Source organism: Paramisgurnus dabryanus, chromosome 5 (genome assembly GCF_030506205.2).
Source record: "Paramisgurnus dabryanus chromosome 5, PD_genome_1.1, whole genome shotgun sequence".
In the NCBI taxonomy this organism is placed as follows: domain Eukaryota; kingdom Metazoa; phylum Chordata; class Actinopteri; order Cypriniformes; family Cobitidae; genus Paramisgurnus; species Paramisgurnus dabryanus.
In genome coordinates this window covers 40603443-40630745 of record NC_133341.1, presented here as the reverse complement: position 1 = coordinate 40630745, position 27303 = coordinate 40603443, and the positions used below count along the sequence as shown (strand labels likewise).

At 36.9% G+C, this 27303-nt stretch overlaps 2 protein-coding genes and 1 long non-coding RNA gene across 7 annotated transcripts; 1 reads left to right on the top strand and 2 right to left on the bottom strand.

The window, feature by feature from the left end:
* Positions 1-378: 378 nt before the first annotated feature.
* LOC135774212 (mitochondrial import receptor subunit TOM40B-like) lies at positions 379-18334 on the bottom strand. Of its 5 annotated transcripts, XM_065284156.1 has the most exons (12): positions 18134-18334; positions 17692-17888; positions 17538-17605; positions 17328-17420; positions 17134-17235; positions 15784-15889; positions 14376-14498; positions 14165-14241; positions 13978-14080; positions 10474-13710; positions 8899-9015; positions 8317-8730 (listed from the first exon to the last, which is right to left on the bottom strand). In XM_065284156.1, exons 2-10 carry the CDS (start codon positions 17834-17836, stop codon positions 13571-13573), a joined length of 957 nt encoding a protein of 318 aa, XP_065140228.1. In that variant the 5' UTR covers positions 17837-17888; positions 18134-18334; the 3' UTR covers positions 8317-8730; positions 8899-9015; positions 10474-13570. The 5 variants fall into 5 exon arrangements, with proteins under 5 accessions (XP_065140226.1, XP_065140224.1, XP_065140225.1 ...); XM_065284154.1 differs by lacking the exons at positions 13978-14080; positions 14165-14241; positions 14376-14498; ... (4 more) ...; positions 17692-17888; positions 18134-18334 and adding exons at positions 379-3770; positions 5564-5706; positions 7507-7654; positions 7842-7987 and having other exon boundaries at positions 8269-8459; positions 8601-8730; positions 10474-10550; positions 10637-13562; XM_065284152.1 differs by lacking the exons at positions 13978-14080; positions 14165-14241; positions 14376-14498; ... (4 more) ...; positions 17692-17888; positions 18134-18334 and adding exons at positions 379-3770; positions 5564-5706; positions 7507-7654; positions 7842-7987 and having other exon boundaries at positions 8269-8459; positions 8601-8730; positions 8899-9011; positions 10473-13562.
* Positions 18335-18544: 210 nt separating this feature from the next.
* ufc1 (ubiquitin-fold modifier conjugating enzyme 1) lies at positions 18545-20533 on the top strand. The gene is made up of 6 exons (XM_065284157.1): positions 18545-18703; positions 18911-18978; positions 19080-19143; positions 19866-19942; positions 20048-20138; positions 20233-20533. The coding sequence occupies exons 1-6, from the start codon at positions 18545-18547 to the stop codon at positions 20311-20313; spliced, it is 540 nt and encodes a 179-aa protein (XP_065140229.1). The 3' UTR covers positions 20314-20533.
* Positions 20534-20685: 152 nt separating this feature from the next.
* Positions 20686-22851, bottom strand: LOC135774214 (uncharacterized). The gene is made up of 4 exons (XR_010543661.2): positions 22605-22851; positions 22456-22503; positions 22132-22267; positions 20686-21997 (listed from the first exon to the last, which is right to left on the bottom strand). It is a non-coding gene; the product is annotated as an uncharacterized lncRNA (long non-coding RNA).
* Between the last annotated feature and the right edge of the window lie 4452 nt (positions 22852-27303).

Sequence of the window (27303 nt, the reverse complement as noted above, 5' to 3'; positions counted from 1 at the left end):
TAGGGTTTATTTGCTCTTCTCTCAAAGAAAAACATAAGTCTAAGTCCTCCAGAGTCGCGGCCAAAGCCGCTTCAAAAGATAGCTGTTCGCCAGCAGCAGCAGCAGCCATTCTTTGTTTTCAAGTAGGAACCGTTGCAGCTCTGTCGTCATCATGTTAAGCCCGCCCCACAGACGCTACACACGATGTGATTGGCCTGACCAAATTTTGGTTTTTGGACCGGTTAAGTGTATTGTGAGTGCCTAGACTAAACCCTGGCAGCAAATATATTTTGCGGCCGCTAGGGTGCGTCTAGATTTCTAGTTAGGTGTGCATTTATCGATAAATAATGCATAGTTGTGGAACATTCCTCAACCAATCAGAATAAAGCATTTAACAGCTCATGGTAAAAAGTTTAATAATGCATGTATATAAAAACAAAGTGTTTTACAGATAACATTATGTGCATGTACATAAACATTTTCACATACATACAGAAAAGGAGATGACATAAAAATTGAGCAATACATGTTTAATAAATGTATTGCACTTTAAGATGCAAGCCCACACGGTACCCTACACTAGTGATGTCATTAGAATCCTTAAATCAGATGTGTGCCATCCGACTTAATTCAACTGAGGCAGCAGTAACTACATGCAATCCAATTAATGTTATACTGATAACAAGATTTAAGTACTTCAGTATTTGTGTTTACATTATGCATTTGTATCACACTTTTATCCAAAGCAACTTAAAGTGCATAACAAGGTGGGTTTTTGAACCCATGAACGTTTCCGCTGTTAGCGCAGTAATGCTCTACCACTGAGCTACAAGAACAAACAGCACACACAAAGTACACTTAAAGTGACAGTTGCTTCGTGTAAAACTAAGGCTAAAATATATTGAGTAGATCGTTTTACATTAAATGATATTAGTGTGGCCTCATTTCGAAGTTAAAAAATTAATCAAATTTTAACAATATCCCTGTCAAATGCATTTTTTCCTTAGCAAAAATGTCTGACTATAGTCCAACCCCAAAAAGATTAAATTACCAGTGTCAGACACTAAAAACATTTGTATTAGTAATATACCCGACCTTGCGTGTATGCATCAGCATATAGGTTACACACACAAAGTATGAGCAAGCAGTTTTATTACTGATATTTAAATATGAAATTCAATATAGTAGACGAGTAGCCACAGTAAATTGTCAAACTTCCAGGTCAATCTGATATTAAGCTGCTTCATGTAGCACCCAGAGTCTGTCATCAAAGTGTCTGGCATAATACTGGATTTTATAATACAACAATAAGATCCAACGGTAAGTAAAAAAAAAACTTCACAGCTAACTCAAGTGTCTGAAAATGTATCCAAGTACAGAGCCTGATATCGGGAAGATTACGGATAAAGGACAGATCTGAATTTGTTTTGGCTTTATGTGTTAAGCTAAATGGCGCGCTATTGGCTGAGCTGCATGCTAGGTACAACAAAACGTTCTTCACCACAACGCTAGAAGAACCATTTTTGGTTCCCTATAGAACCATTCAGTCAAAGGTACTTAGAATCGTTTCTTACATACCGTTTTATTATCTAATAGATAATAAACTAGCGATGTTAAAGGTTCTTTAAAGGGACACTCCCCTTTTTTGAAAATAGGCTACCCTAGAGTTAAACATTTGATTTTTACAGTTTTGGAATCCGCAATGATATTGAAAGTTACCAAGAGGACTTTTTCGGGCAGTGCGTAATATCATTGCGCCTCCTGCCGCCATTGTACAGCAGCAAAGTCCTTGATTATTAAGCCAGAATGAGAGTATAGTTCCTGGTCATATCGGCCTTGAAAATCACAACTTTTCATTTTCTGTCAGTCTTAGTACACAATGTAACTACAGAAGAGTCAAGTTTTAAATAGGAAAAATAACAAAACTCTTTGGTTATTGTTGTAGGCACGATGCTAATGGTCTAATCAGATTCAATGGATTATGCTAAGCTACGCTAAAAGTGGTACCGCCAGACCCAGAGATCGCTGAATGGATTCCAAAACGGTAAAAATCAAATGTTTAACTCTAGGAGAGTTGGAAAATGAGCCTATTTTCAAAAAAAGTGAAGTCCTTTAAAGGAATATTTCACTTTCATAAAAAATTTCAGATAATTTACTCACCCCATGGCATCCAAGATGTTTATGTCTGTTCAGTCGAGAAGAAATTAAGTTTTTTGAGGAAAACATTTCAGGATTTTTTTTCCATATAGTGGACCTCAACAGTTTACATTTTCAATGCAGCTTCAAAGGCTCTAAACCAATGGTTCTCAAACTGGGGTCCGGGGCCCCCAGGGGGGCCGCAAGATGGTGCCAGGGGGGCCCCAGTTTTATGACATTTTATAAAATACATTAATTTATCATGAATTCTGTGTAATTAAACCTAAAAAAAGGCTACTAACCAACAGCACTACTCTGTATAACTTAAAATGTTTTGTTTAATTAAAATGTTACATTTAAGTATTAAGTTTTTTGTCATAAATTTTCTTTGAGGGGGCCACGAACGAATGCACCGTACAAAAGGGGGGCCGCATGCGGAAAAAGTTTGAGAACCACTGCTCTAAACGATCCCAACCGAGGCATAAGGTTGCGAAACGATCATAATTTTTCACCAAAAAAGTACTTAAACCACAACTTCTTGTCTTGAACTAGCGACTTCCCAGCGCGACCTAATCACGTCGAAAGGTCTCGCGTGACGTATGCGAAACTACGGCACCAGAGTTTACAATGGTCCGCAAGTGTGCGTTTCAAATTTGTTACGCGTGACCTTTTGACGTGATTATGTAATGTCGCGCTGGCACGGCTAGTGCAAGACAAGAAGTTGTGTCTTTTTTGGCAAAAAGTACGTTTTTTCGCTAGATAAGACGCTTACAGTATGCCTCGGTTGGGATCGTTTAGAGCCGTTTAAATCTGCATTGCAACTGCAAACGTTTGAGGTTCACTAAAGTCCACTTTATGGAGAAAAATCCTGGAATGTTTTCCTCAAAAAACGTTCTTCTCGACTTAAAGAATGACATAAACATCTTTGATGACATGGGGGTGAGTAAATATCGAATTTTTTAATGAAAGTGGAGTAATCCTTTAAAGAATCATACAGTCAAAAATGGTTCTTCTTTGTCCTCATGTAGCATCTTTATTTTTAAGAGCATATCAAGTGCTGACTTGACTGGTTCACATCAAGTCCTTGGATCAGGCCTCGGCTCATAGCCATCACCTGTGAAAAAATCATCCCACGAGACATTGTCTTCTTTATCAGACGCCGCACTTTCATGGCTATTGTCAGACAGTAGAGAATCCACCTCACACCGTCTCTCTGATAGACAATCTCTATCCAGCATTATATTCACAGTGCTTATGTGTGGTGTTTCAGATTCAGTAAACGGTAAAAGGTTTGAGGTAGGACATAGGCTCCTGACAGTGGCTCCTGAATGCATGTAACCATTGCCAATTTCAGATATGTTTTCTTCACTCACATCCATATTAGCAGCTTCCTTGTAATTTGATAAACACGGATTCAATGTTTCGGCATCCTCATCAGGGTTTGGTTGGTGAACAACAGCTTTTTGCTCATCGACCGATAATAGATTAAGAATAACACTTGTAGACTTCCTCGGATGATATAACAGAGTATTGTCCTCCTCAGATGCAGAAACACAGTCTTCGGTGCTTGTCAGTTCATTCGACTTAGTCTGTGTAATTTGATGGAGATTTTCCAGACCAAATTTTAGGACTCTTTTAGTTCCTGGGATGACACGCTGCAAAAGACATGTGAATGATAACTGAAAACTATGAAACAATTAAAGGTTAGTACAAGTAATGAATTCCTTTAAGGCAAGGTTTCCCGAAAGAATCGCAAGGGGTTTCGTGAGTTGAATTGAAAACCCCCATGATGCACTCACCTTCAAGCAATCTGAGATACACGTGTCCATCATCTTTCAGACGAACACATTTGGAGTTATTTTAGTAAATGTCCTTGCTTTTCCAAGCTTAAAACAAGGATCAGGGAACAACTTCTGACTTTGAAGCCCAAAAAAGTGCATCCATTCTTCACAAAAGTAATATGTGGATTAAATAAAGGTCTTCTGCAGGTAATCTATGCGATTTTGTAAGAAAAAATATCCATATTATAAACTGTAATAACTAGCTTCTGGTAATGACGCCATCTTGGACTCATGCGATTCAAGTGAGTCACTGTGCAACATACCCATTGGAGCCATGTGGATTACTTCTGTGAAGGATGAATGGACTTTTTTCTTGGGTTTAAAGACAGAAGTTGTTCCCTGATCCCTGTTTTCTACCTTTAAAAAAACTTGTAAGAGCAAGAACTTAAATAACTCCAAATGTGTTCGTCTGAAAGATGATAGACACATGTATGTCAGATTGCTTAAAGATGAAGAAATCATGGGGTAATTTTGTTATTTGGAAACCTCTGGTGGTCCGCGAGGGAATTGCAGGGGTTTGTTAAACAATTAATAATTAAGTCATAAAATGTGAACAAATAATTTTAAAATTAAAAAGCTAAATAAACTCTTAGTAACCAAAAAATATATATTTTGTTTGTAATATATCAGAAAACCAGGAGATCATGCAAAATGGACAGTTAGGTTATACAGTATGTACAGTACCAGATGATGGTCCAATAACAGTTAATAATAACAATATTTATGTAAAAATAAAAACTACTGTTAGAATAGATGTGATATTAAAGGTGCCACAGAATGGATTAAAATAATCAGTTAAATTATTCTCTGATATCTACATGAAAGGTATGTGACTTTATTAAGTGCAAAAAATACCTAGAGGCGGTTTTACATGTGCATTTACAACCCTAGGATTTGCCCTTAGAATGAAATGGTCTATTATTACCTTATTTGAAAGGGTCATGAATAATAATGTTGAGCTCTGCTCTGATTGGCTGTTTCTCAGAGCAGCTCTATCAGTAGCTCTCCGTGTGTGTGTGTGTGTGTAAACAAATCGTATATGTTTGAGTCTGTATGAGATGAAGATACAGATTTTGAGGGATAATCAAATGTTTGGAGATTGTTAATGGACATTTCTGAGTGGTAAGAAGAAAAAAAAGTTGTGTTTTTTTTTCAGTATGGACCTGCAAACGTAACTGTAAGGTCAATAGTAGAACTTCAGCACAAGCGTTAGCATATAGTTCCAACTTAGCATTGTAACCACTTTGGAATGTATTTAATGTGTAATTTAATGTTGTGGCGTGCATCTCGACTGTGACGTCATAGTTGGTGTTGTGTTGAGATTGTCCGGTTTTCCAGCGATCTTTTGCATGCGCGAGGTTTACATTAGAAAAAGAAAAAAAAACACATTTGAGGATCACAATATGTCATTATCATCTACAGAGCTCATATTATTCATCTATGCCTAGATAAATACAGTTTTACATTCTACGGCACCTTTAAATTACTTAAATATTAACTGAAATCTACTTCAAGTCAATAATTTAGGATTCGGCCGACAAAAAGTTAAAAAACCCTGCTTAAAGGAAATATGCGTAATGGACAATGATACTCAAGTATATACATACCAGAGCTTCTGGAATCTGGAGATTTTTTATTATATATTTATATCTATATCTTTGGTAAACACAAACACAACTCAAAGCAACTGCAATAAAGAACACTACAGTCACAATGACCACCAATCCACCTGAAGAGCGTTCAGAAGAGTCTGCAAGTACATGAAGATTATTAGGATTTTGAAAGAAAGAAAATTTACAATGCAAAAAATTTTTTATATAAAATAAGTTTTTTTGTTTTTAGCAGCATCTAGCCGTGAGACTCTAAACTGCAACCAACCTCTCATGCTGCGTTTAATCCAGCTGCGGTAGAGGCAACAAGTGCGAGTGATTTCAATGTTAAATCAATGTGATGACGCGTTGACGCAAATGAGCCGTTGAGCGCGACGCGGTAAACGAGATTCCGCCTCATTCGCGTGTCTAGTTTGCGCAAATAATGCGAATTGAGCATCAGGGTACGTGTGAATTGAGCTTTTTTTGCATTTTGCGTTTGACGCGAATTTGCGGCTGACGCCCGAGTTGAAAAATTTGAACTTTGGCGGATTTTCGCGCCGCGTAAACCAATCAGGAGCCTGCTTGCTGCCCGGCCCGGAGTCACTCATTTAACCTGAAGAAACGCTTGATATTGTCCTTGAGCAGTCTCCCGGAGCTATACGACACAAGTTCTTATTTCTATTGACAGGAATAAAAAGGACCTCAGAGTGTCAGTGAGGACATTGGGCAACCTGGTAAGTTACACATTTCACTTTTGATTCATGTGACGTTTATCGACCCATGGCATTCCTGACATTTTTTAAACAATTTCCCCCCCATAGTAATCCAGGCAGGTTTTTAAACCCGTGACTTATGACTCTATGCGTTCCAGGCAGCCTGTAACCCAAGTTTTCACAACCTTCTACCTGTGAAAGTGCACTGGAACGGCAGTCAAACTCGTGACTTCCCACCCGTGAACTCGTACTAGATCGATGTACTCCCAGTTCAGAGTCGTGAGTCGTGCTTTTGAAGTCGTGATTCACGGGTTAAGGGCGATTTATAGTCGTGCGTAGGTCCTATCCGTAGCCTGTGCGTAGCTCTGCGTAGCCTGACGCGCACCTCACAAAATTTCTAAAGGGCGATTTATAGTCGTGCGTAGGTCCTACGCCGTAGCTACTGCGTAGGCTATCCGTAGCCTGTGCGTAGCTCTGCGTAGCCTGACGCGTACCTCACAAAATTTCTAACAGCGCGTCGGCTCTACGCGGACCGCAAGCGCTGTCATTGGTCCACCAGAACCCCTCCCGTCAGGTAAAAAACTGCGTCATAGGTATTTCCGTTTGAGACGGTGAAAACAAAGATGAGCCAAGTTGAGGAGTGATTTAACTCAAACTGCAACATAAGTCGCTGTTTATTTACTTCCATCATTGCTGGTCCTCTCAAATTATACACAACAAGTTGCTATTTCTTCTTCGTTTGTGGGTTAACTTGCTTAGCTTCTTCTTCTGTGACGACTTCTGCTGCTACTGTGGTTACACGCCTGATTACTGCCAACCAGCGGTTTCGCGTGTGTTTGCACGTTGACGCGGACGGCGACGCAAAAGTATAAATGAAAGCCGACGCGGAACCTACGCCGTCGCTGCTACGCCGTAGGACCTACGCACGACTATAAATCGCCCTTTACAGGTTGCCTGGAACGCAGCATAAGATGACCAAGTACAAACCGGTAACTCTCTCGATAAATGCACATCAACATCAGCCATCTTGCAAACAGACAACCGCATAGCACTTGCCCCCCCAAGAAGCGGTTTTCGCCTCGGACGCGTGTCAAATGCTTGCTTTTTCCGCACGTCTACAGCGAAGTAGACGCGTGAATGCATTCAAACTGTTCAAGCGGCAAACTAGGCGCGGTAGCTCGATTTTTAATTTATCCTGGTTTTCACAGGCAGGGTCACAAATTTAAAATGACATTTGTCCAGTACCTGTGAGAAAGAAGCACTTGGTTGTATTATAGTTGTTTTCACGATAGGCCTTTCGATGACTAGCGGAAACATTAATGCAGTAGTTGTTGCCAAGAGGCACGTCATGAAAAGTGTAGGGAGATGTTGAGGTTGATTTCTGTCCTACACCCTGCCAAAAAAATAAAGAAACATATTCAGTTGTGAATACATACCATAATTAAAATTTTTTTTTGATGCTATTATAAAATAAAACAGTGCATATATACTATTAATGAACTGTACATGTGCATTTTGAAATTACAGGGTAGTAAATTGCACAAACATGGCAACAAAATCCTACAGCATAGGGCATTTACCTTAGATTTTCCTGCAGGATCGTTCTCAAAAAGATATAGGAAGAACTCCAGGGTTATTCCTCGTTTTGATTCCAGCCTATGACTGAAAATGATGGTAATATTCTGCTGATTAGTTGAGATTTTTACCTCCGGGGAACTCAGACGAGCTACAGAAAAAACATACAGCGTCAAATATTTATGTCATGCATTTACTTAAAACTTTTCTAGCATGTATGTGTTTATTTTAATCCAGCGCTGGGTCAAAAAGGGGATGAACCCAACCCGCACCGTTTAACCTATTGTTGGGTCAAATATAAACATTTTCTGGGTTAATTTAACCCAAAATGCTGGGTTTGTCCTTTTTTTGACTCAATGCTGACCCAATATTTTTTTTAGAGTGTATTAATATTGCATTAATTCAGAATTTGTGTAACATTTCTGTACTCACTGTCATCTAGCTCAAAAGACTTTAATGTAGTTGTCCAGTTGGAGCTCGTCCCGTTAAGCATGGTCTTGACCCTCACATAGTATTTCGCATAATTCGCAAAGAGTTCATTAGGTTGTTGGTCAAAGGTCAGGTCACACTTCAGCGTGGATATGTTACCGCAGTTTGCAGAATGATTCCATTTTCCTACAGATCTACACAAATAAATCGTTTTTGAATCATCATTGTGAATATTAGTATTAACCACAGAAAATCTATTTGAAGTGTGACAATACACCACAAAGTAACCAATTAAGCTACTGATGTTTTAAATACGGGCATTTAATGTACAGTACATGTTTTCTACAGGTGTAAACTCCAAGGTATATGTGGTGCCAGAAGGGTTTCCGGGTGCAGGAAGCCATTGAACGGTAGCCATGAAATCCAAGACTTCCACAGTCAGGTTGATTGGAGGAAGGAGCATTGCTGTAAATGAATAGAAGGAATGTGACTGTCAACACAACAATAAATTATGTCAACCACACATAATACAGTATGTGCAAAACATGGTATGGTATTTTTCCTGACGTCAGAACTAATATTTCATGTGCATAAAAATTGTTTATTGTAATCCCGTTTAAGTTTTTATACAACCTTTAAATGGCATCGGGCATAAGTGGAGGAATGTGAAGCAGCAGGCTATAAACCAATTCATTGCGTCGTCAAACCCTCATAAAAGGGAAACCGAAAATGTTTCCTGCATCTTCTTCCCTGCAAAAAATACAATGTACTTTGATTTAAACAAACAAACATAAGTAGAAATGCTAAATAGAAATATGCCAATTTTAATACGTTTGAATGAGAACCCACAGGTCAAATTTGGCCAATGTTAATTGCTGCTAATAAAATGGTTATTGGGTTTATTTTAGACTAGGGCTGCAACAACTAATCGATAAAAATGTATTATAAAAGTAGTTGTCAATGAATTGTTATTTGTATAAAAGCAAGGTTTCAAACAATGTTTTTCTGTGGGTTAGAGATGAAAGGATTTGATTCATTTGTTGTTGGTATTTGGGCTGCTTTTGAAATAATTTTGAATGGCAATTTGAGCTGGTTTTGTTACACATATCTGGCAACCTGACAGGATAATGACGAAAGCAAAAGCACAAACAAACGCTGGTTATTAAAGGTTTCATTTCATCCTTTAATTATATAAGTGAGTTTGTATTTAGGGGCCAAGCACAGATGTTGCGGAGGGACCTGTTGTATCTGTTCTGGTTCTTATTCTTTTTTATTTCTGACTGGGGGTCTATGGCAGCCCATAGAATCGTATGAAGGAAAGTTATGAAATTTGGCACACTGATAGAGGACAGTCCAAATAATATCTGCAGAAAATTTGGAGTCTCTATCTCAAACCCGCTAGCGCCACCAACAGTTCAAATCTGCACTTACGTTTTTGCTTATAACTTCAGACGCGTAGGTCCTAGAAACAAAATTCTTGTTTCTTCTGATTGCTTGGCTCAAGACGATTCGATTAGACCTGAGGTTGCATGCACAATTTTGTCATTGCACCACCTAGTGGTTTTGAGATAGAAAAATTAAACTTTTTGGGACTTTTTTGGATGATTCCTTTCATGGCTTGGAGTATAATCATTGGTCAATTTATGCCCTAGCAACCAATGAGAAATCCAGGTTTTTATTACTGTAACAACTCATTTATATAATTTCACATCATAATGTCTTATTTATTTTGTTAATAGCGAATAATTTTCATCAAGGTCTGAAGTTGGAAATGAGTTTATTTATCCGTGGCTAAATTTTCCCAGCACATTCCTGTAGACTTAATTTGTTTTGTTTATTTATATGTTGACAGGTTTTACCATTTAAAAGCTGCACAAACTTTTTTTAAAGACTAACTTTGTAGTAGTGTGTGGCTTTTGCACTTTTAAAAGTAAAATTCTACATGTGAATACCCTAATTTAATGCCTTATTTAGCTAAAATAAGTGAAAAGTCTAATGGAGTAAATATTTATGTTTTTATCCGACTAGTTGATTAATCGAAAAAATTACCAGACGATTAATCAGTTATAAAAATAATCTTTAGTTGCAGCCCTATTTTAGACCTAAAGGTACACAGAACAATTTCACTTTTACACTAATATACAGAAGTTACCCTTAGAAACATTACATATCTATATAAAACTGATCAGTTGTAGCAGATGTACTCACCAGTTTTTAGTAATCTAGTTCCTGATAAACAAAATATTCTTGAGGACAGCTTATGCGCTTTACATACCAGCAGCATGCTGACAGTGGGTGTAAACAAAACGTTTGTCAACTCAAAGATATATTTCCATATGTGAAAAACAAACACTTTCAGTCTATTCCTTACATAGTACAGTATAAACGAGGTTCGACAATATGTCAAAAAATCCAGGCTTCTTTAGCGATCTGTAGTATTGATGTGTTTTGTATTTAAGCCGCTCCTCCTTATACCTAAAATAGGAAAACAGGTTATTCAAGTGCAGAGTGGAATCTCACCTGTTTACCTCCACCCAGAACCTTTAGCAAGATGAAGCATTGTCAACTCGTAAATTATACACCGTTTACATTAATGAAGACCATATTCATTATCCACCTTATGTCCACAAGGAATGTGAACATGTATTTAATTCAAATAATAAATATTTGTTAAAGATTATTTCCACCTAGCAGCACAACTGAACAAACAAACAAAATGAATAAATATTATGGAACTGATGATCGAACATGGCCTGTTAAATAAAAAAATGTCTTTCTGTGCTTTTCACAGTGAATTTACACCACTGTTACTTCCTAATGCACTTCATATACCATCTAGAGGAAAATACTAATAGGGCGTACACACCAAACGCAAATTTAATGATTTGCGCGAGCAGATTACATACAAAGTCAAAAAGTGGGGCGCTGCAAATGACGCGAAAACACGTGATATTTGCATTTAACACGTCTTCCCGTCAATTGAAAATATTCAAATCAAGCGAAACATTCACATTCTTGCATTTGGTGTGTATGCAGCATTATGTGGCGTACACACCATATGCGAATTCAACGATTTGCGTGAGTAGATTACATACAAAGTCAATGCAAAGAAGCCAATAAACGCAAACTGGTGTGGGCTTTGCATTTGATGTGTATGCATTATTATGGGGCGTTTACACAATTTGCGCTCTTAGATTCAATAGTCAATGCAAAGACACAAACAAATGCGGATGACGCAAATTGGGTGGCGCAATTGCCGCAAAAACGAGCGATTCGCCTAAAACGCGTCTTTGCGCAATTTGAAAATATTCAACTCAAGCAAAAAATTTGCATGGCATAAAACTATATCCCGCAAGTTAACTTAAGGGAGAAACGCGATGCTTCGCATTTGATGTGTATGCAACATTATGTGGCGTACACACCAAATGCAAATTCAACAATTTGCGTGAGTAAATTACATACAAAGTCAATGCAAAGAAGCCAATAAACGCAAACTGGTGTGGGGCAATGCGAATGACGTAAATTGGGCGATGCAATTGCAATTGTCTTCAAGCAGCTGAAAATATTCAACTCAAGCGAAATATTTGCATGACACGAAATTAAATCTCGCAAGTAACCTTAAGGGAGGAACGCGATGCTTTGCAATTGGCGTGTATGCATTATTATCGGGCGTTTACACACCAAATGCAAATTCAACAATTTGCTTGAGTAAATTACATACAAAGTCAATTCAAAAAAGCCAATAAACGCAAACTGGTGTGGGGCAATGCGAATGACGTAAATTGGGCGATGCAATTGCAATTGTCTTCAAGCAGCTGAAAATATTCAACTCAAGCGAAAAATTTGTATGACACAAAATTAAATCTCGCAAGTAACCTTAAGGGAGGAACGCGATGCTTTGGATTTGGTGTGTATGCATTATTATCGGGCGTTTACACAATTTGCGCCCGTAGATTCCATAGTCAATGCAAAGACACAAATAAATGCGAACTCGCACGGGGCGATGCGGATGACGCAAATTGCGTGGCCCAATTGCCGCAAAAACGAGCGATTCGCCTAAAACGCGTCTTTGCACACGGTGAAAATATTTGCATGGCATGAAATTAAATCCCGCAAGTAACCTTAAGGGAGAAACGCGATGCTTCGCATTTGGTGTGTGCGCAACTTAACATTAAATTGTTATAAAAAGTAACAGCTGCCACTTTGAAAATGAAGGTACTTAATTGATCTTATAAAAGATTCTTCATCTGGTTTCCCATAGCCAGCCCAGAAGATCCTTATAGTTACTTTAAATTGTTTATACATTTCATCACATTTCACAATTTTTACACTTTATGACAAAGCCATGAGGGCAAATCAGAAAACAATCTCTACCAATGCAGTTTTGTAAATCAGATGCATATACACATTTTTACAGTTTATATTTTACTGTACTCTTAGTTATGCTACCTATTTTTCATTTTAATAAATTTGGAAAATTTCAAAATCACCCATTAACATTTTAAATACTACCAACAATGATGATGTCATCAAACTATTTGCATAATGTATTGCTATTTAATGAATTTTTTACATCTATAATTAAACAACTACTGTATAGCAGCCTTTCAGGTGAAGACAGACATGAAACTATTGTAATTTAGGGTAATGAGGTCATGAAATGATTCAAACCCTCTTTGACTGTAAGCCAATAGAATCTAAGCATCACGAGCGTGCGCACTAACAAATGTGTCACAGCTCTGGGTTTGATGACCGAAAGTCCTGTTATATCCACAATGAAATATAAATATATAAATAATAATAGGAATGAATCTGGTTCATTGAATCAACTCTGATAAGCCCTGGCCATCCACTATTCCCCATAATTCCCTTTTCTTTACATTCAAAAGGCTGTACTGCATGAACATGTCAGTGGAGGAAATGCCTCGATGTACTGAATAAACTAGTTTTGTGACTTGTCTAGTCCCTTAATAATAGCCTTTGCTATATTGTCCAATAAGAAACTCTTTCATTTATGGCAAGATGACTGACTGTGTAGACTGTTACACTTCATCCCACAACATAGACGGTCGCTGTCTCCTTCCAAAACAGCATACATTCTGAAACATCCAGCTTTATTTGACGGGTCGGAAGTGTAACATCAAGGAAATCGTAGAGGTCTTTGCAATCAAAACACTTAATCCCTTGCCATGAACACCACGACTGTCCAGTAAAGCAAACAAGGCTACGTCAGCCTCCGGAGTTGGACCGATTAGGTGAATTTGGATGTTCTTGAGTGGTGCCGCTATCGAGTTAGGGTTCGAATCTAACCTACATTGACTCCAATGCCGACCTGCAGCTTGTCTGCTCTGTGATTGACGAAGGCGCCCATGATTAATGTTGCAGGAAGAGGACAGAGTCGCTTCTCGAGAACCCCACCGATGATACAGCGGCTGTCCAGCATTCCTTAAAACAACACAAAAAATAAATTTTCTGAATCTATGCAATACGTTGAATAATTTTTACTAATCACATAAGACATTATGGGTGTTGTAGTCATTACAATTTGACATAAAGACAAAATGCATGCATTGCAAATTATTGTGGATAATTTTTAGGCAGATTTCCCCCTGAAAAAATTGAGGTTGGACCAGAACTAGCAGAATTTTGGATCAATTGGAGTTTAGCATTGAGGGTGTAGTACAGAAAGGGTTAAACATCTGCTCCTCTTACCTCTAAAAACCATTCTAGCTTCCGGAAGTTCCATTTGGTAACCAAAAGAGAATGTCGTCTCCTGGGTCCTAGTGCTCGCCTCAAACTCCACTCCCACTTGAATCTGCACAGATTACTTAGACAACTGTAGCATTACTAATACTATTACTGCTACGTCACACCATTGAAAATATCACAGGAATCATACCTGTTTGTTGGCCTTGTGGTAGTAGCTAGCATGCGCGCCTCCCTTACCAGCATTTAGTGTTGCCACCCAATTTGGCCCTGAGACAGAAAATATTTGAGATTCATATCTCAAGTTATTTACAGAAACAAGAGGAAGTTTTTCATAAACAGGATAAGTTACTGTCACACAATCACGTGATGAGCATCGATCTAAAGAAGATATTTATTCTAACCCGAGTACTGGCCAGCCAGGGTAAGAATGCCACCTTCTTCTGCACGACCGCGGTGGTACACCAGCTCTCCCCCCAGTACCAGCTGTGGGGATACACTTTGAAGAAAGTGCGCAACCATGATGACTGTTACAAAAAACAAAACAATAGTGGAAATAGTAATCAAGGTCAACCAAGAGTAGACAAGATCATTGACATATTTCACCAGTTAAATGAACTCTTTCCCCACCGGCGTATTTAAAAAAAAGTTGCCAGCCAGCGCCAGCATTTTTTATGATTTTTACAAAAGTTTAATGCCTTTCAGTTATCTAACGGAATTCGTTGTTTTATTAAAAAATGTCACAAAAGTGGTAACACAGCTCTACTCAAATATAAATACATATATTGAACAGCTGTCCCTTGTGTTTAAATTGCCAAGTGACCTATGAACAGGGGCTTTGTAAAACTGCAAAATCTATAGATTTAAAGGGGACATATCATAAAAATCTGACTTGTTTCATGTTTAAGTGTTATAATTGGGTCCCCAGTGCTTCTATCAACCTAGAAAATGTGATAAAAGATCAACCAATTATAAAAGTTTTGGTAAACCATTCTCTGCAAGCATGTGAAAAAATAGGTCATTGAAATTTGGCTCCCCTTGTGATGTCAGAAGGGGTTAATACTGCCCCTTAAAGGGACACTCCACTTTTTTGAAAATATGCTCATTTTCCAGCTCCCCTAGAGTTAAATATTAGATTTTTACTGTTTTGGAATCCATTCAGCTGATCTCCTGGTCTGGCACTACCACTTTTAGCATAGCTTAGCACAATCCATTGAATCTGATTAGACCATTAGCATCACGCTTAAAAATAAGGGTTTCGATATTTGTCCCATTTAAAACTTGACTTTTCTGTAGTTACACTGGCGTAATAATCAAGGACTTGCAGACGCAATGATATTGCGCAGTGCCTGAAAATAGGCCCATGCTATTGAAAGTTACCAAGGGTTATTTTTGAGCGCAATGCTAAATGGTCTAATCAGTAAAAAGTGGTACCGCCAGACCTGGAAATTGGCGGTGGTTGCATGGATTACAAACCGATACAAATCACATATTTAACTCTAGGGAAGCTTGAAAATGAGTTTCCCTTTAATCTGCACTATCCAACCACGGGACTGCCATTTAATGCAGAGATCAACTCATTTGCATTTAAAAGAACACACCAAAAAAACTAATAGCTGATTTATTTAAAACAAAAAGTGCAATGCACTGCTTTGATTTATAGCCTACCGGTTTTACTTAATGAACAGAAACTGCACGTCATCAACGCAGCATGTGATGCCAATTATCCTATACTTGTTTTGCATGAAAGCCATTCCTTTCATCTTACCATAACACTTTCCTGGTATCTGATAAGCATTCACATGATCTTACCTGATTCTCTCAGGACATCAGGGTTGGCCATAGTTACTGCTGCCGTGAAGTCACTGCCCCTGTATTCAGTCTCAAACTGCCATGTGACAAACTGTGCCTGCTGAGTCTATCAAAATATGAAGTCCATCCACATAAATTCCCAATGACACAATGTTTAATTCCATGTAATAGGCTTTATGCCCAGCTGCACTACTTCCTGAACTTCAGCCAGCTCCTTGTTTCCTGTCTGCCATTATTGGACAAACTGATTAATCCAGGTGTGTCTGATTATTGTTGTTGTGACTACTGAGGTCAGGCACACCTGGATTAAAGGTGCAAAAGAGGATGTTTGTTTTATACATTTTTGCAATATTACTTGAAACTGTCTTTACTAACAGATAAAAGACTATTAATTAGGTGCACTGAAAGTAATAATATTAATATACGTCATCTGTGCACAAGATAGGGCCTTAAAAACATCAGCCAATTGCTCATGCGGTCATCGCATCAGCGATTGGCCCTCTGGCTTGTCAATCACTGCCATTACGATCCTTGTGAGAGACGTGCGCGCCCAAGTAAATTTACACAGGTGACGCATAGCGCATGAAACTCCGTCTTAAGTTTCGGTTTGTTTTCATTGTCGATCCTGCTTTCCTCCTCGAATTTGCACCATGGAAGAGAAAAAACCTGAAGGAGGTCGCAAAAAAAGACTTTTTTTAAGCTGCTGGGAATAGGAGAAAATTGTCAGAAGAACGTAATGTAACCAGAGTCGTTATTGGAGAAACATTTCAACGCTGGAGAGCAATGAAGGAACAGAGAGGTGTCAAGACAGACGCGCAGTTCGCAAATATTCTCCTCGACAGGTAACAGTGATTATTCTTTCTTTGTGGATGTAATTATTGTTGTACTGTTATTCAGGTATATTGACGTTGTTCTTGTACTGTAGTTGTAAGGCAGTGACCAGTCTGCTACATGCTAGTTGAAATGGGAGTAGCGTCGACTGATCTAACGTTTTAACGTCTTATCATCATTTCACATAATGAATCCACTTTTGCTTTCACATAATGAATCCACTTTTGCGACACAGCATATGCCGGTGGTAAACAAACACTCGTGTTCAAATATTCGTGCACGAGTTTTGGAAGGCGTTCCCTAGAAATTAGCTGTGAAGGCGGGAGGCAGTTCTTACGCATGCGCTCATTTAAAAAACTCAGTAACCGTTTTTGGATTCTCAGTCGCGAAAAACATCCTCTTTTGCACCTTTAATCAGTTTGTCCAATAATGGCAGACAGGAAACAAGGAGCTGGCTGAAGTTCAGGAAGTAGTGCAGCTGGGCATAAAGCCTATTACGACTAAACCTTTAATACTAACCTGAAAAACTGCTTTAGCTCTTATCTTCTCACTTAGATGAAATAAAGAGTGTGCATTTAGGCTGCCAGAAGAGTCCATTTCACCAATAAGAATGGGGGAGTACTAAACAAACAGATCAGAGAGCTAAGTAAATAGCATACGTTTTAGAAATATGTATTAAAAAAATGAAGGACCAGAGGCTACCGGACTCTTACTGTTTCTTTGCTGTCAGCGTCTGATTGTAGGTGTTCAGCGTGTAATCGATAAGTGGATGGCGCAACAGCACTAAGGTGAAATGTGTGGCTGACCTGAGATCAGACAAATCCACAAACGTGTAACATAACCTTATTTAAAGCTTAATGTATTGAAACCACATTAGACATGAACACTATTACATATCAAATGATATACAGATATGAACAAACCTTGAAAAAACTGCTGAGAGTCTTGTTAATCACCAATTTTACACCTTCAATCTGCTGTGGAAATACATCTAGATTGACACAAACAATTACAATTACAATATGACAAACACAAATTTGAGAAAAAAGTTTAATAGATAAAAAATTAAATTCAGACCTTTGCAGCTGCGGTGCAGGCCATCAAAGCTTCCCGGGTTAGGCAACCGTCCATCTCTTCTGTCCCATCGTGACAGGGGTCTTTCTTGGGGAAAGGGTGAGTTCTGACGCCCCGGACGGGTTGACAAGGCCAGCACACTGCCCATGGGAACCAACACGGCCAAAAAAGAGGGTCACACTCGTCCAACCTGTAGTCACCTTAAAAACAGCAATGCATAATACACATGCATAATTTTAGATGAGGCATGATTCATTAATTATTTCAATATGATGATAACCACTCCACATCATGAAAAATATTTTTTTACATTTTTATTTTTTACTGTAACGTTTACAAATGATTTGCATAATTATCAATACATTTAAACTTCTTATCTAAACAATAATATACTCATGCATTTGAGAGCATTTTAAGGTTTGGAAAGTGTCTCGTTTTTACTTACGCTGAATAAATGTGTGCTGTGCTATTAATATATGATACCTTCATATGCAAATATGATACGATATATATGCAGAAATCAAACTAAATCTATATAAATGCAGTGATCGCTGCAAGAAAATAAGATAAAAGGATGCTGAGGGATGTAATGACAGCTCTACTGGAGACTTCAGCGATAGCGGAAACAGCTGATCAATGCGGTTATTTCAAGAGGAGCAGCTACAAAATACCTCCGTGCGGAAACACACTGCCGTTCATAGTTCCACACCCCGATGAAATACGCTAAAACCTATATGTGAATGATGAATTCATCTTATTTGCCTTTTTAAAATAATAACATATGATATTTATGTGATTCTAAACACGGTAGACATTTTAGTTTTAATTTTAATTGTAAATAACAGGCCGTGACGTCATGTGTCACGCACTTCTGGTTTCTCCCGTAGTCAACATGGCAGATGAAGCCACTAGGAAAGTAGTCTCTGAAATACCGCTGTTAAAAACAAATTCGGGACCAAGAGACAAAGAGTTATGGGTTCAGAGGCTTCGAGAAGAATATATGTCCCTAATAAAAGTAAGTCATATTTTTATGGAGTTTTAAAACTAACAAAAAGCTAACAGCAGTGTAGCGGTACGAATGAATTAAGATACGTGTCATTACTTTTGATAGTAGACATATGTTTTAAAGTAGATTGAGACATTTTGTGTCTATCTAAATTTGTTTCAGATATATGCACATGTTTAATTCATATGAGTTATACTTATTATGTTGTTTTTTCAGTATGTTGAAAATAACAAAAAAGATGATAATGATTGGTTCCGCCTAGAGTCCAACAAAGATGGGACAAGGTTAGTATTTTTGCTATATTAGCTGATTTGTCTCTTGTTTGCATATAGACGTGTCTTAAGAGTTCATTATTAAGCATGAAATATATTTTTTTTCTGTGCAGGTGGTTTGGAAAATGCTGGTACATTCACGAGCTTCTGAAATATGAGTTTGACATAGAATTTGATGTAAGACTTTTGAAAATTCAACCACTTATTGACAATTCTGTGAAATATGGGTCGTTGACATGACATTTTAAGCTATTGCAGCATTGAACATTGGTGTGATGTAATAATTTATCTAAGGTTAAAGGGAACATATCATGAAAATCTGACTTTTTTCATGTTTAAGTGCTACAATTGCTTCTGTCAACCTAGAAAATTTAAAAAAGATCAACCCAGTAACTTTTTGTAAACCATTCTCTGCAAGCATGTGAAAAAATAGCTCATTGAAATTTGTCTCCCCTTATGATGTCAGAGAGGGATTATACCACCCCTTAATCTGCACTATCCAACCAGGGCACTGCCATTTAGTGCAGAGATCAACTCATTTGCCTTTAAAAGGACACACCAAAAAACGACAATTTTAACATGCTATAATAAATTTTCTATATAATATTTTGAGCTAGAACTTCACATACATACTCTAGGGACATAAAAGATTTATTTGACATCTTAAAAAAGCCTTGATGAAATGTCCCTTTAATAAAATGTAACTTTCCAAATTCATATATAAGCTCAGTTATCAATATGCATTTGTTTTTTATGACCTCATATTAATTGACAGACTGCAGGGAATGTACATTATTTAAATTTTAAATGTAAAAATGTTGTAGAAAAGTTCATAGACGTATTCCTCTGTTTATATTTTATCAATATATATTTTATACAAAATTTATCCCAATGTCCAGATTCCAGTTACATATCCAGCCACAGCACCAGAAGTTGCTATTCCTGAGCTGGACGGAAAGACGGCAAAGATGTACAGGTTGGTGTGATTCATATGTTTATAAAAATAAGATATTTATCCAAATTGTATATTTTGTTTACCTTTTCTATTAGATCATCGTTCCAAAATCTTTTTTTATTATAGAGGTGGCAAAATCTGCTTGACAGATCACTTCAAACCACTGTGGGCAAGAAATGTACCAAAATTCGGGCTGGCTCATCTTATGGCTTTGGGAGTAAGTTGAAAAAATATTAATATATATATGAATGCAATTATGCAAGTACTGTATCCAATATTAATAACCAATCTGTATCCTTTTTTTTTTTAAGCTTGGACCATGGCTTGCGGTGGAGATTCCAGACCTCATTGCAAAAGGCATTATTCAACATAAAGATCAGCAAAACAGTTAAACATTGAAGTGGAATTTGCATTTAACTACTTTAACAGTGTAACGGTAAACATAAAAGACAGTTTGCTTCAAAATTTTTGTTTTGCCACCTATCAAATTCACCTTTGACATTTGTACAGATATCTATTGTAAGCCAAGTTGGTTTTAATATTAGCAAGGTTTATCTACTGGTTGTAAAATGGAATGTACATGCTTTTCATCAGTAAAGCCTGGAATACTGATGTGGGACCATTTAATTTTATGGACTTTAGTATAACTCAAAGGAAAGGCTAGATTACAGCCCCTTAGAGAAATAGTTCACCCAAAAATATATAAATTTTATCATTTACTTAGCCTCATGTTTTTCTAAACCTGTATGAGTTTCTTTTTAAGAAGATATTTTAGGGTTTGTCCCTTTTTGAACCAGCGCTGGGTTAAAAATAACCCAGCATTTTTAAGAGCGTACCGTGCCATAAACTGTGTGATTACCATCATTTATCAGAATATCTTCTTTTGTGTTCATTTTGGGTGAACTATCTATTTAATAATTCCCTTTCAAGTAGGCAAAATGATTTGCTTACAAACATTTTTTTTCAGAGAAATGCTAATACTCTGAAAGAATTGCAAGTTTACAAGGCATAATGTAATGTAAAAAATCTAATTTCAAACGCTTAGATCACTTTTCTACATAATTTGCAATTGGACTAAAGCACCGTACACAAGAGGGGCCGCACTTCGAAAAAATTTGAGAACCACTGTGCTATGGGGGCCCCACTGTCATCACTTTTTCATTTTTATTTTTTACTAACTGTACACGTTTCAATTACTTACACTGGTTAAATTTAATCCTAGTTGAAAAAAATCCACATTTGATACTTCATTTCTAAGTCAGCAACATTTTATTGTTAATAACATGAACCAAAAGCTACACCTGCAGCGCCCCCTAGACTCCTTATAACAGCACTGCAGAAGAAACTACAGGGGCAAACAATGACAAGCAAAACAAGCAGTTTGTCTCATTTATTTATTCATAGTCACTTAAAAAATGCAAAAATGTATATTGGGCCAGATTACAATTCTGTAATCGCAATCGCATATACAGTTTTAGCCATGCACAAATAAAATGTAGCCACCACTATTACAGACATGTCTGGTAAATATTTAAATCTTACTATATTCATTACCACCACCAAGGTACAACAAGATTATTATTTTTCTGTACTATATTGTTGTTTTATATTTAAGATAAAGTAAACCGAAATTAAATAAACGGAAAGACATAAGAAAACATAACATAATAAGAATAAACATAATTAGAGATATAGAAAGGTACATCAATAATAAAAATACAAATGTGGAATATTGTAAAACAAAATTTCAAACATTTTCTGGTTTCATTTAATCAAATGGCTAGGTTTGTCCCTTTTGACCCAACGTTGGGTTGAAAATAACAAAGTAATAGAGCAGCAGCACAGAAAATATGTTATTAGGAAATCTACAACCACTATTTAGCAGATGATGAGAAAAACAGCTATGTGATTATTACTATTTGTCTCAATTGAAGAACCCATTTTTTTTAATGAAGCTCAAATTTAAAGCTCAAATCCTTGGTTACAAAATCAACAGGCTAACGATGCTTCCAATTGTAATAAGGATAGCCCTTTAACCCACACGGGCATTTCCAATGATCGTGATTCTTGCTGCACCTAGTGATAGTATAGGAGTAAAAATAACAGGCGCAGATATGATGTGTGAACTAGTTGATGCTCCATATGCACAAACTGTTTCATAATATAAATTTACTGTTAAAGGATTTCTTTCATGCTGATTTTTGCCTTACCTGAAATCTGACTGCAACCCCCCCACTGGCAATAGCTGCACATGATCATAAAGGATGCAAATACACCATCCAATTATTCCAGATAGAATGAAACCACCAAAAAACTGATCAACAGGAGGTCCTACAAATCCTGTGACTGTCGATAGAAATATGACATATTTTGATTTACTTGCTGGTTCAGAAAGATTTTCATAATGCTGCATATGTCTTTATTTGTTCCATAGAGCGTGTAAATGCCAATAAAATATACAAAAAAGATACAAATATTTATGATGTTGTTTGATAGTAACAAGAAGGCAATTTGAGGATTATATTTGTTTCCACCTGCTTCTAAAACTGCTCGTAAAACTCCTACTGCAAACAATATAACTACTGTAAGAGGATGGAAGGGAAAACAGAGAAAAGTATTTGTCAATTGCTAATAATTTAAAAATGATATTTAAGAATGTATAATTATATTTGATGATACTTACAAAGAGCCATCTCTTCAAACTGAACAAAAGCAGTATGCTTCTTTTGCGTGACAGCTGAGATTTTAACGCTCTACTGGGTGGATCTTTTTAAGAAATGAAACTGAAAGTTTAATTCCTTCAATGTTAAAGTTATTAAAAATGAACAAAGCCACACCACAAATAATTGGCAAAGGATTTATTCAGAATAATAATGTAAATATTTTTAAATAAAATAGTTTTATAATGAGTATTTAAAACTACTGTTATAAAGGCTTATGCAATATACATTTTTGAACAAAATAAGTTTCTGTCTTTATTCTATTTATGACTACATGCATAGTAGCAACATAAGTGCTGACTTTAATTTTGACATTTACAGCAAATGTGCAAACTACTATGTGTCTGATTGAAGTCACTCTAATATAAATACAAACATTTAGTTGTAATCTGGTTACGTGTGCATGATGTTACATTTGTTGCCATGTATAATAGCTGGAGTTATTTTATCTAAACATTTGCTGTCATTTTGTTAAATCCCAGAGTATGGTGTTCAACCTGTCAAAGTTCTGAAAAGCATCCATCCATCAAAAAAAGTAATCCTGGGAAAGGCATTAGAGTAAACGATGATACACTTTTTTTGTAAACTATTCCTTGTTTTATTAGAAATAGAAGCTTGTTTTACTTTTGAAGTTAGTGTACTAGGGGGATTGTTGTAAATTTTGAGCAATGTGGTCTTTTGAGATACTGCATAGATTGACCACTAGGTGTCACTAAGTGATTTCTAAGGTTAGTTGTTCCTGTGAGAAAGAAGAAGCAGTGAAGTTCCTTTCTTTGGCTTTAAGAGCAAGATGTTAACCATGAGCTTCAATCAACTAAAGTTCTGAATTACGTTATATAATGGTAATTAAGTAATCATATTACAAGATACTACAGCTTTTCCACTGTCGGGCAAACAAGTGCGCTTTTAAGGGGCAAGGCGGGGTCAATACCACTAAACCACGCCCCTAAGGCGGCTCCCTGGATCAACGTCACACAATCCCACCCATTTCAGCGGGAAGGAGTAAATATAATCACCAGACCGAAGAGTTGTATAAGCGTCAGCTTGTTCATGTCGCCATGGAGAGAAATGAAGAGGCAGCTTGTTTGCTCCTTTTGCTTTGTGTCTGGTGGAAGATGAGGCAGCGAATTCAAGATGAGAAGATAAACGCTGAGCGGCGTTTACGCAGACAGCGCATGTTGGCTGCGAGGCGCGAGAGAGCGATGCAGAGACGAGCGTGCGAGTTGCAACGGCAGCGAAAACGTCAACTTTTGATGGCAACGGTAAATCTTTTTGTAATCAATTTTATATAGCTAACTGTTAAACCGTAGCTGACATGAGCATGTAGCAACTTGTTATTACTGGACGCACTAGTAGAATGCTTGATTCTGATTGGCCAGTCGCGACGACATTCCGATGTTTGTTATTCGATAAAAACCTCGCATACACATGCTGTTTCTGCTTATCTCATGTTAATATTGAGTACATATAGAGTAGTGTTACATCATTCCTTCATATATTTAAAGAGTATTTAGTTTAATCAGATTTGTAAAAGTCAGATCAGGTTTACCCTTGAGGCGTAAGTTAACGCTACCGCGGGCGGAGCGAGTCACGAGCAAGCAACACAAACAAAATATTATCACACTATCTCTGGATGACTTGTATGATTCACTACATGTTCGTGTTTTTTACATTTATATGGACTTTGCAAACGAAACGCAAACATTTGCAGTTTTTTGTCCCATTTGTGACTCATGACACGCCCCATTTCAACAAAATCCAGCGTTAAACAAACACACGCGCACAACTCCGCTTCTACCCCGGATAAACAAACTATATCCATTAGGGATGGGCATTCGATTAAGTTTTCTTTGTCGATTGTCGGGAGAATTAACGATCGACTATCGATTAATCATTAATATTTTTATAATAAAATTTGTTATTTAACTTTTATACTTAAAAAAATGCAATGAATACAAATATACAGCGTGTTTTTCCTCGATGAGACCTTTATTACAAGATCAACTTGTGGCAGACAGTTAGACTATGTTTCAAACATATATGTGCGTGCATGTGCGGTGCTCTAAAGCAGCGGAACCTGCAGCTGCGAGCCAGCGTTCTTAAACAGAGACCTCATTATTTCCAAAATAAAAAAAAAACAGATTCATGTTTAACATTAAATTAAACAAAACAAAACACATAATACTTAGATCTGAAAGGTTTTGTCAAAATGTAACTCAAAATTATTCAAGCCAGAAGAAAGTGCAAGATATTAGCCTTCCTAACATTAGGCTATGACAAATTAGGCTACTTAAAGCCTCGTGAAAAATAACTAACTTAAGTAACTGGCATAAAACTTCTGCACCAGTCTACTGATTTTTTTTTGAGAAATAAAAGCATTTTTTGGGGTCAGACACGACCGCAACCCATGGTGACCGTCAGTCCAGCCGCCGCCGAAAACACCCGCTCCGAGGAGACTGACCGGGATGCACAGGTACCTCAGCGCTAACTTGGCTTATTCCGCATACAGAGTATGTGTGAAACGGGGTGCGTTTTGTGAGCCCCATTCACCATTGTTTAATTATACTAACATAGTCTTTTAGTTTTTATTTGTTGTAAAACAACAGTAGACACAAATTTACTATGGTCTCCAACTCCACAATATACCATAACCATGGTATTTGTTGTAAAATTGCGGAAATACAAATCGTTTTAATCTGCAAAAAAAAAAAAAAAAAAAAACATTTTCACAATGATAAAATCATGGCTAATTTTCCTAAGGTAGTAATTACAAAATTATATATGTTTGAAAGACGGAGATTTCAATCTATTACATAACAGAGCGAGGCCAGAGACAAACGTGCTCATAATCGGGAGTAATATGGAATAATGTGTGCATCTTTGAATAACTGTAAGTATACATTTCTTTTAAATATGAATGAAACGTGCCGTTATATGAATACTTTTGTATAATATTCAAATATATGCGGAATAATGTGTGCATCTTTGAATTCATACAGTTGCCTATTTTTTGTCATAAAGTTTTGAAAAATAATAATATTGTAAGGATTTATTTCCATATGAGACGCTTTTTGTCGTTGAATACTCTCGTTTATTATTTGGAAATCATATACATAGGAAATATATAATGTGGAAGGGTAGACTTGCAAAGTAACTCTGCTTATTTTTATTTATGATATATGTGGAGATAAATAAAGCATTGCAAAACTGCTGATTTGATCCATTCAGATCCTGACCACCAGGCTAGAGATTTTAAACATCCTTAATCCACATTTACTAGTCTGTCAAATAATATCTAAAATATATTGTTTTGTGAAAAAAAATGATGCTTTGTTCTATTGTTTATGCGGAAAAGTGTTCACAGAAAGTGTCAATCACATGAACGTTTTATATGCAGAATAAGCGGTCAGCACTCAGCGCACTGCAACGGGTGCTTGACGGATTCGCCGCACACATACGCAAACGCACTGCATACGCAGTATTTGTGAAACAGGAGTTAGATAAAAAAAAAATGCATTCAATTAATTGATAACAAATTAACGTGATCGACGAAATTCTTAACAATCAATTATCGATCGTCGATTAATTATGCCCATCCCTAATATCCATTGTGTTTCCATAATGCTGGGTTATTTGGGAAGCAGCACAAGTCGTAATTTCCCTCACAAAACACTTCTTTGGTGCATTGATTTCGTGTTAGTTGTTGGTTGGTGTGCGCTATACAGGTTAAAGTGCCCATATAAGGACTTCCACTGTACTTCCGGCACTGAAATTGCACATAAAAGGAATACAGCAAGATTGTGTTACATGGGTCATTGACTGACATTAATTTTGTAAAAAGGTTAAAATTTCAAAATAAATTTGCAGATTACTTTTTTACAAGTGTATGTCGTGTTAATGTGGTGTAACCGGTCCGTGTCAATTGTTGTAACTAGTATTTTTTTTAAATAAAAATCTAAATATATTCATAAAAAATGTGGGATAAAATATAATCATGTAGTTTAGTGTAATATGATTTTTTTACATACATTTTTAAATAATTATTTATAAAACAGAGCTGTTTTCAGCATGTCAGGACAAATATTACAAAAACGCATTAAAATGTACATTTAGAAATAACTACTAAAAATCTATTTAATTTTTTTGATGATTATGCTTACATTCCATCAAGGTGGATATAATATTTAATATTTCTCATTCTTTGGCGCAATTGGCGGTTACCCCATTTGACATTTTCAGGTCCATTCATTCTTTGTAAAATGGTGCAAATGTAATTTTCTTTTTAACTCTCATTATATTACAGATGATTCATATATCTCTTGCTACGTATGTGTTTACTGTGTTCTTGTATATCTTTAACAAAATTATTGATCTAATGTTTACCTTTTTTTTTTTTTAAATAATATTTTTAGATGATGCATCACTATTACACCAATATAAGGCGTCCCCCCAGGGTGTGGGCCTACCCTCGGACAGGTGACTGGTGGGAGAACACCGCACAAAGATTCACAGATGACCAGTGGCTGGAGGACTTCAGAGTTTCCAGAGACACATTCACATACATTTGTTCAACTCTGAAGTCTGCACTACAGAAAAAAGACACGTCATATCGACTATGCATACCTCTGGAGAAACGGATAGCCATTGCTTTGTATAAACTGG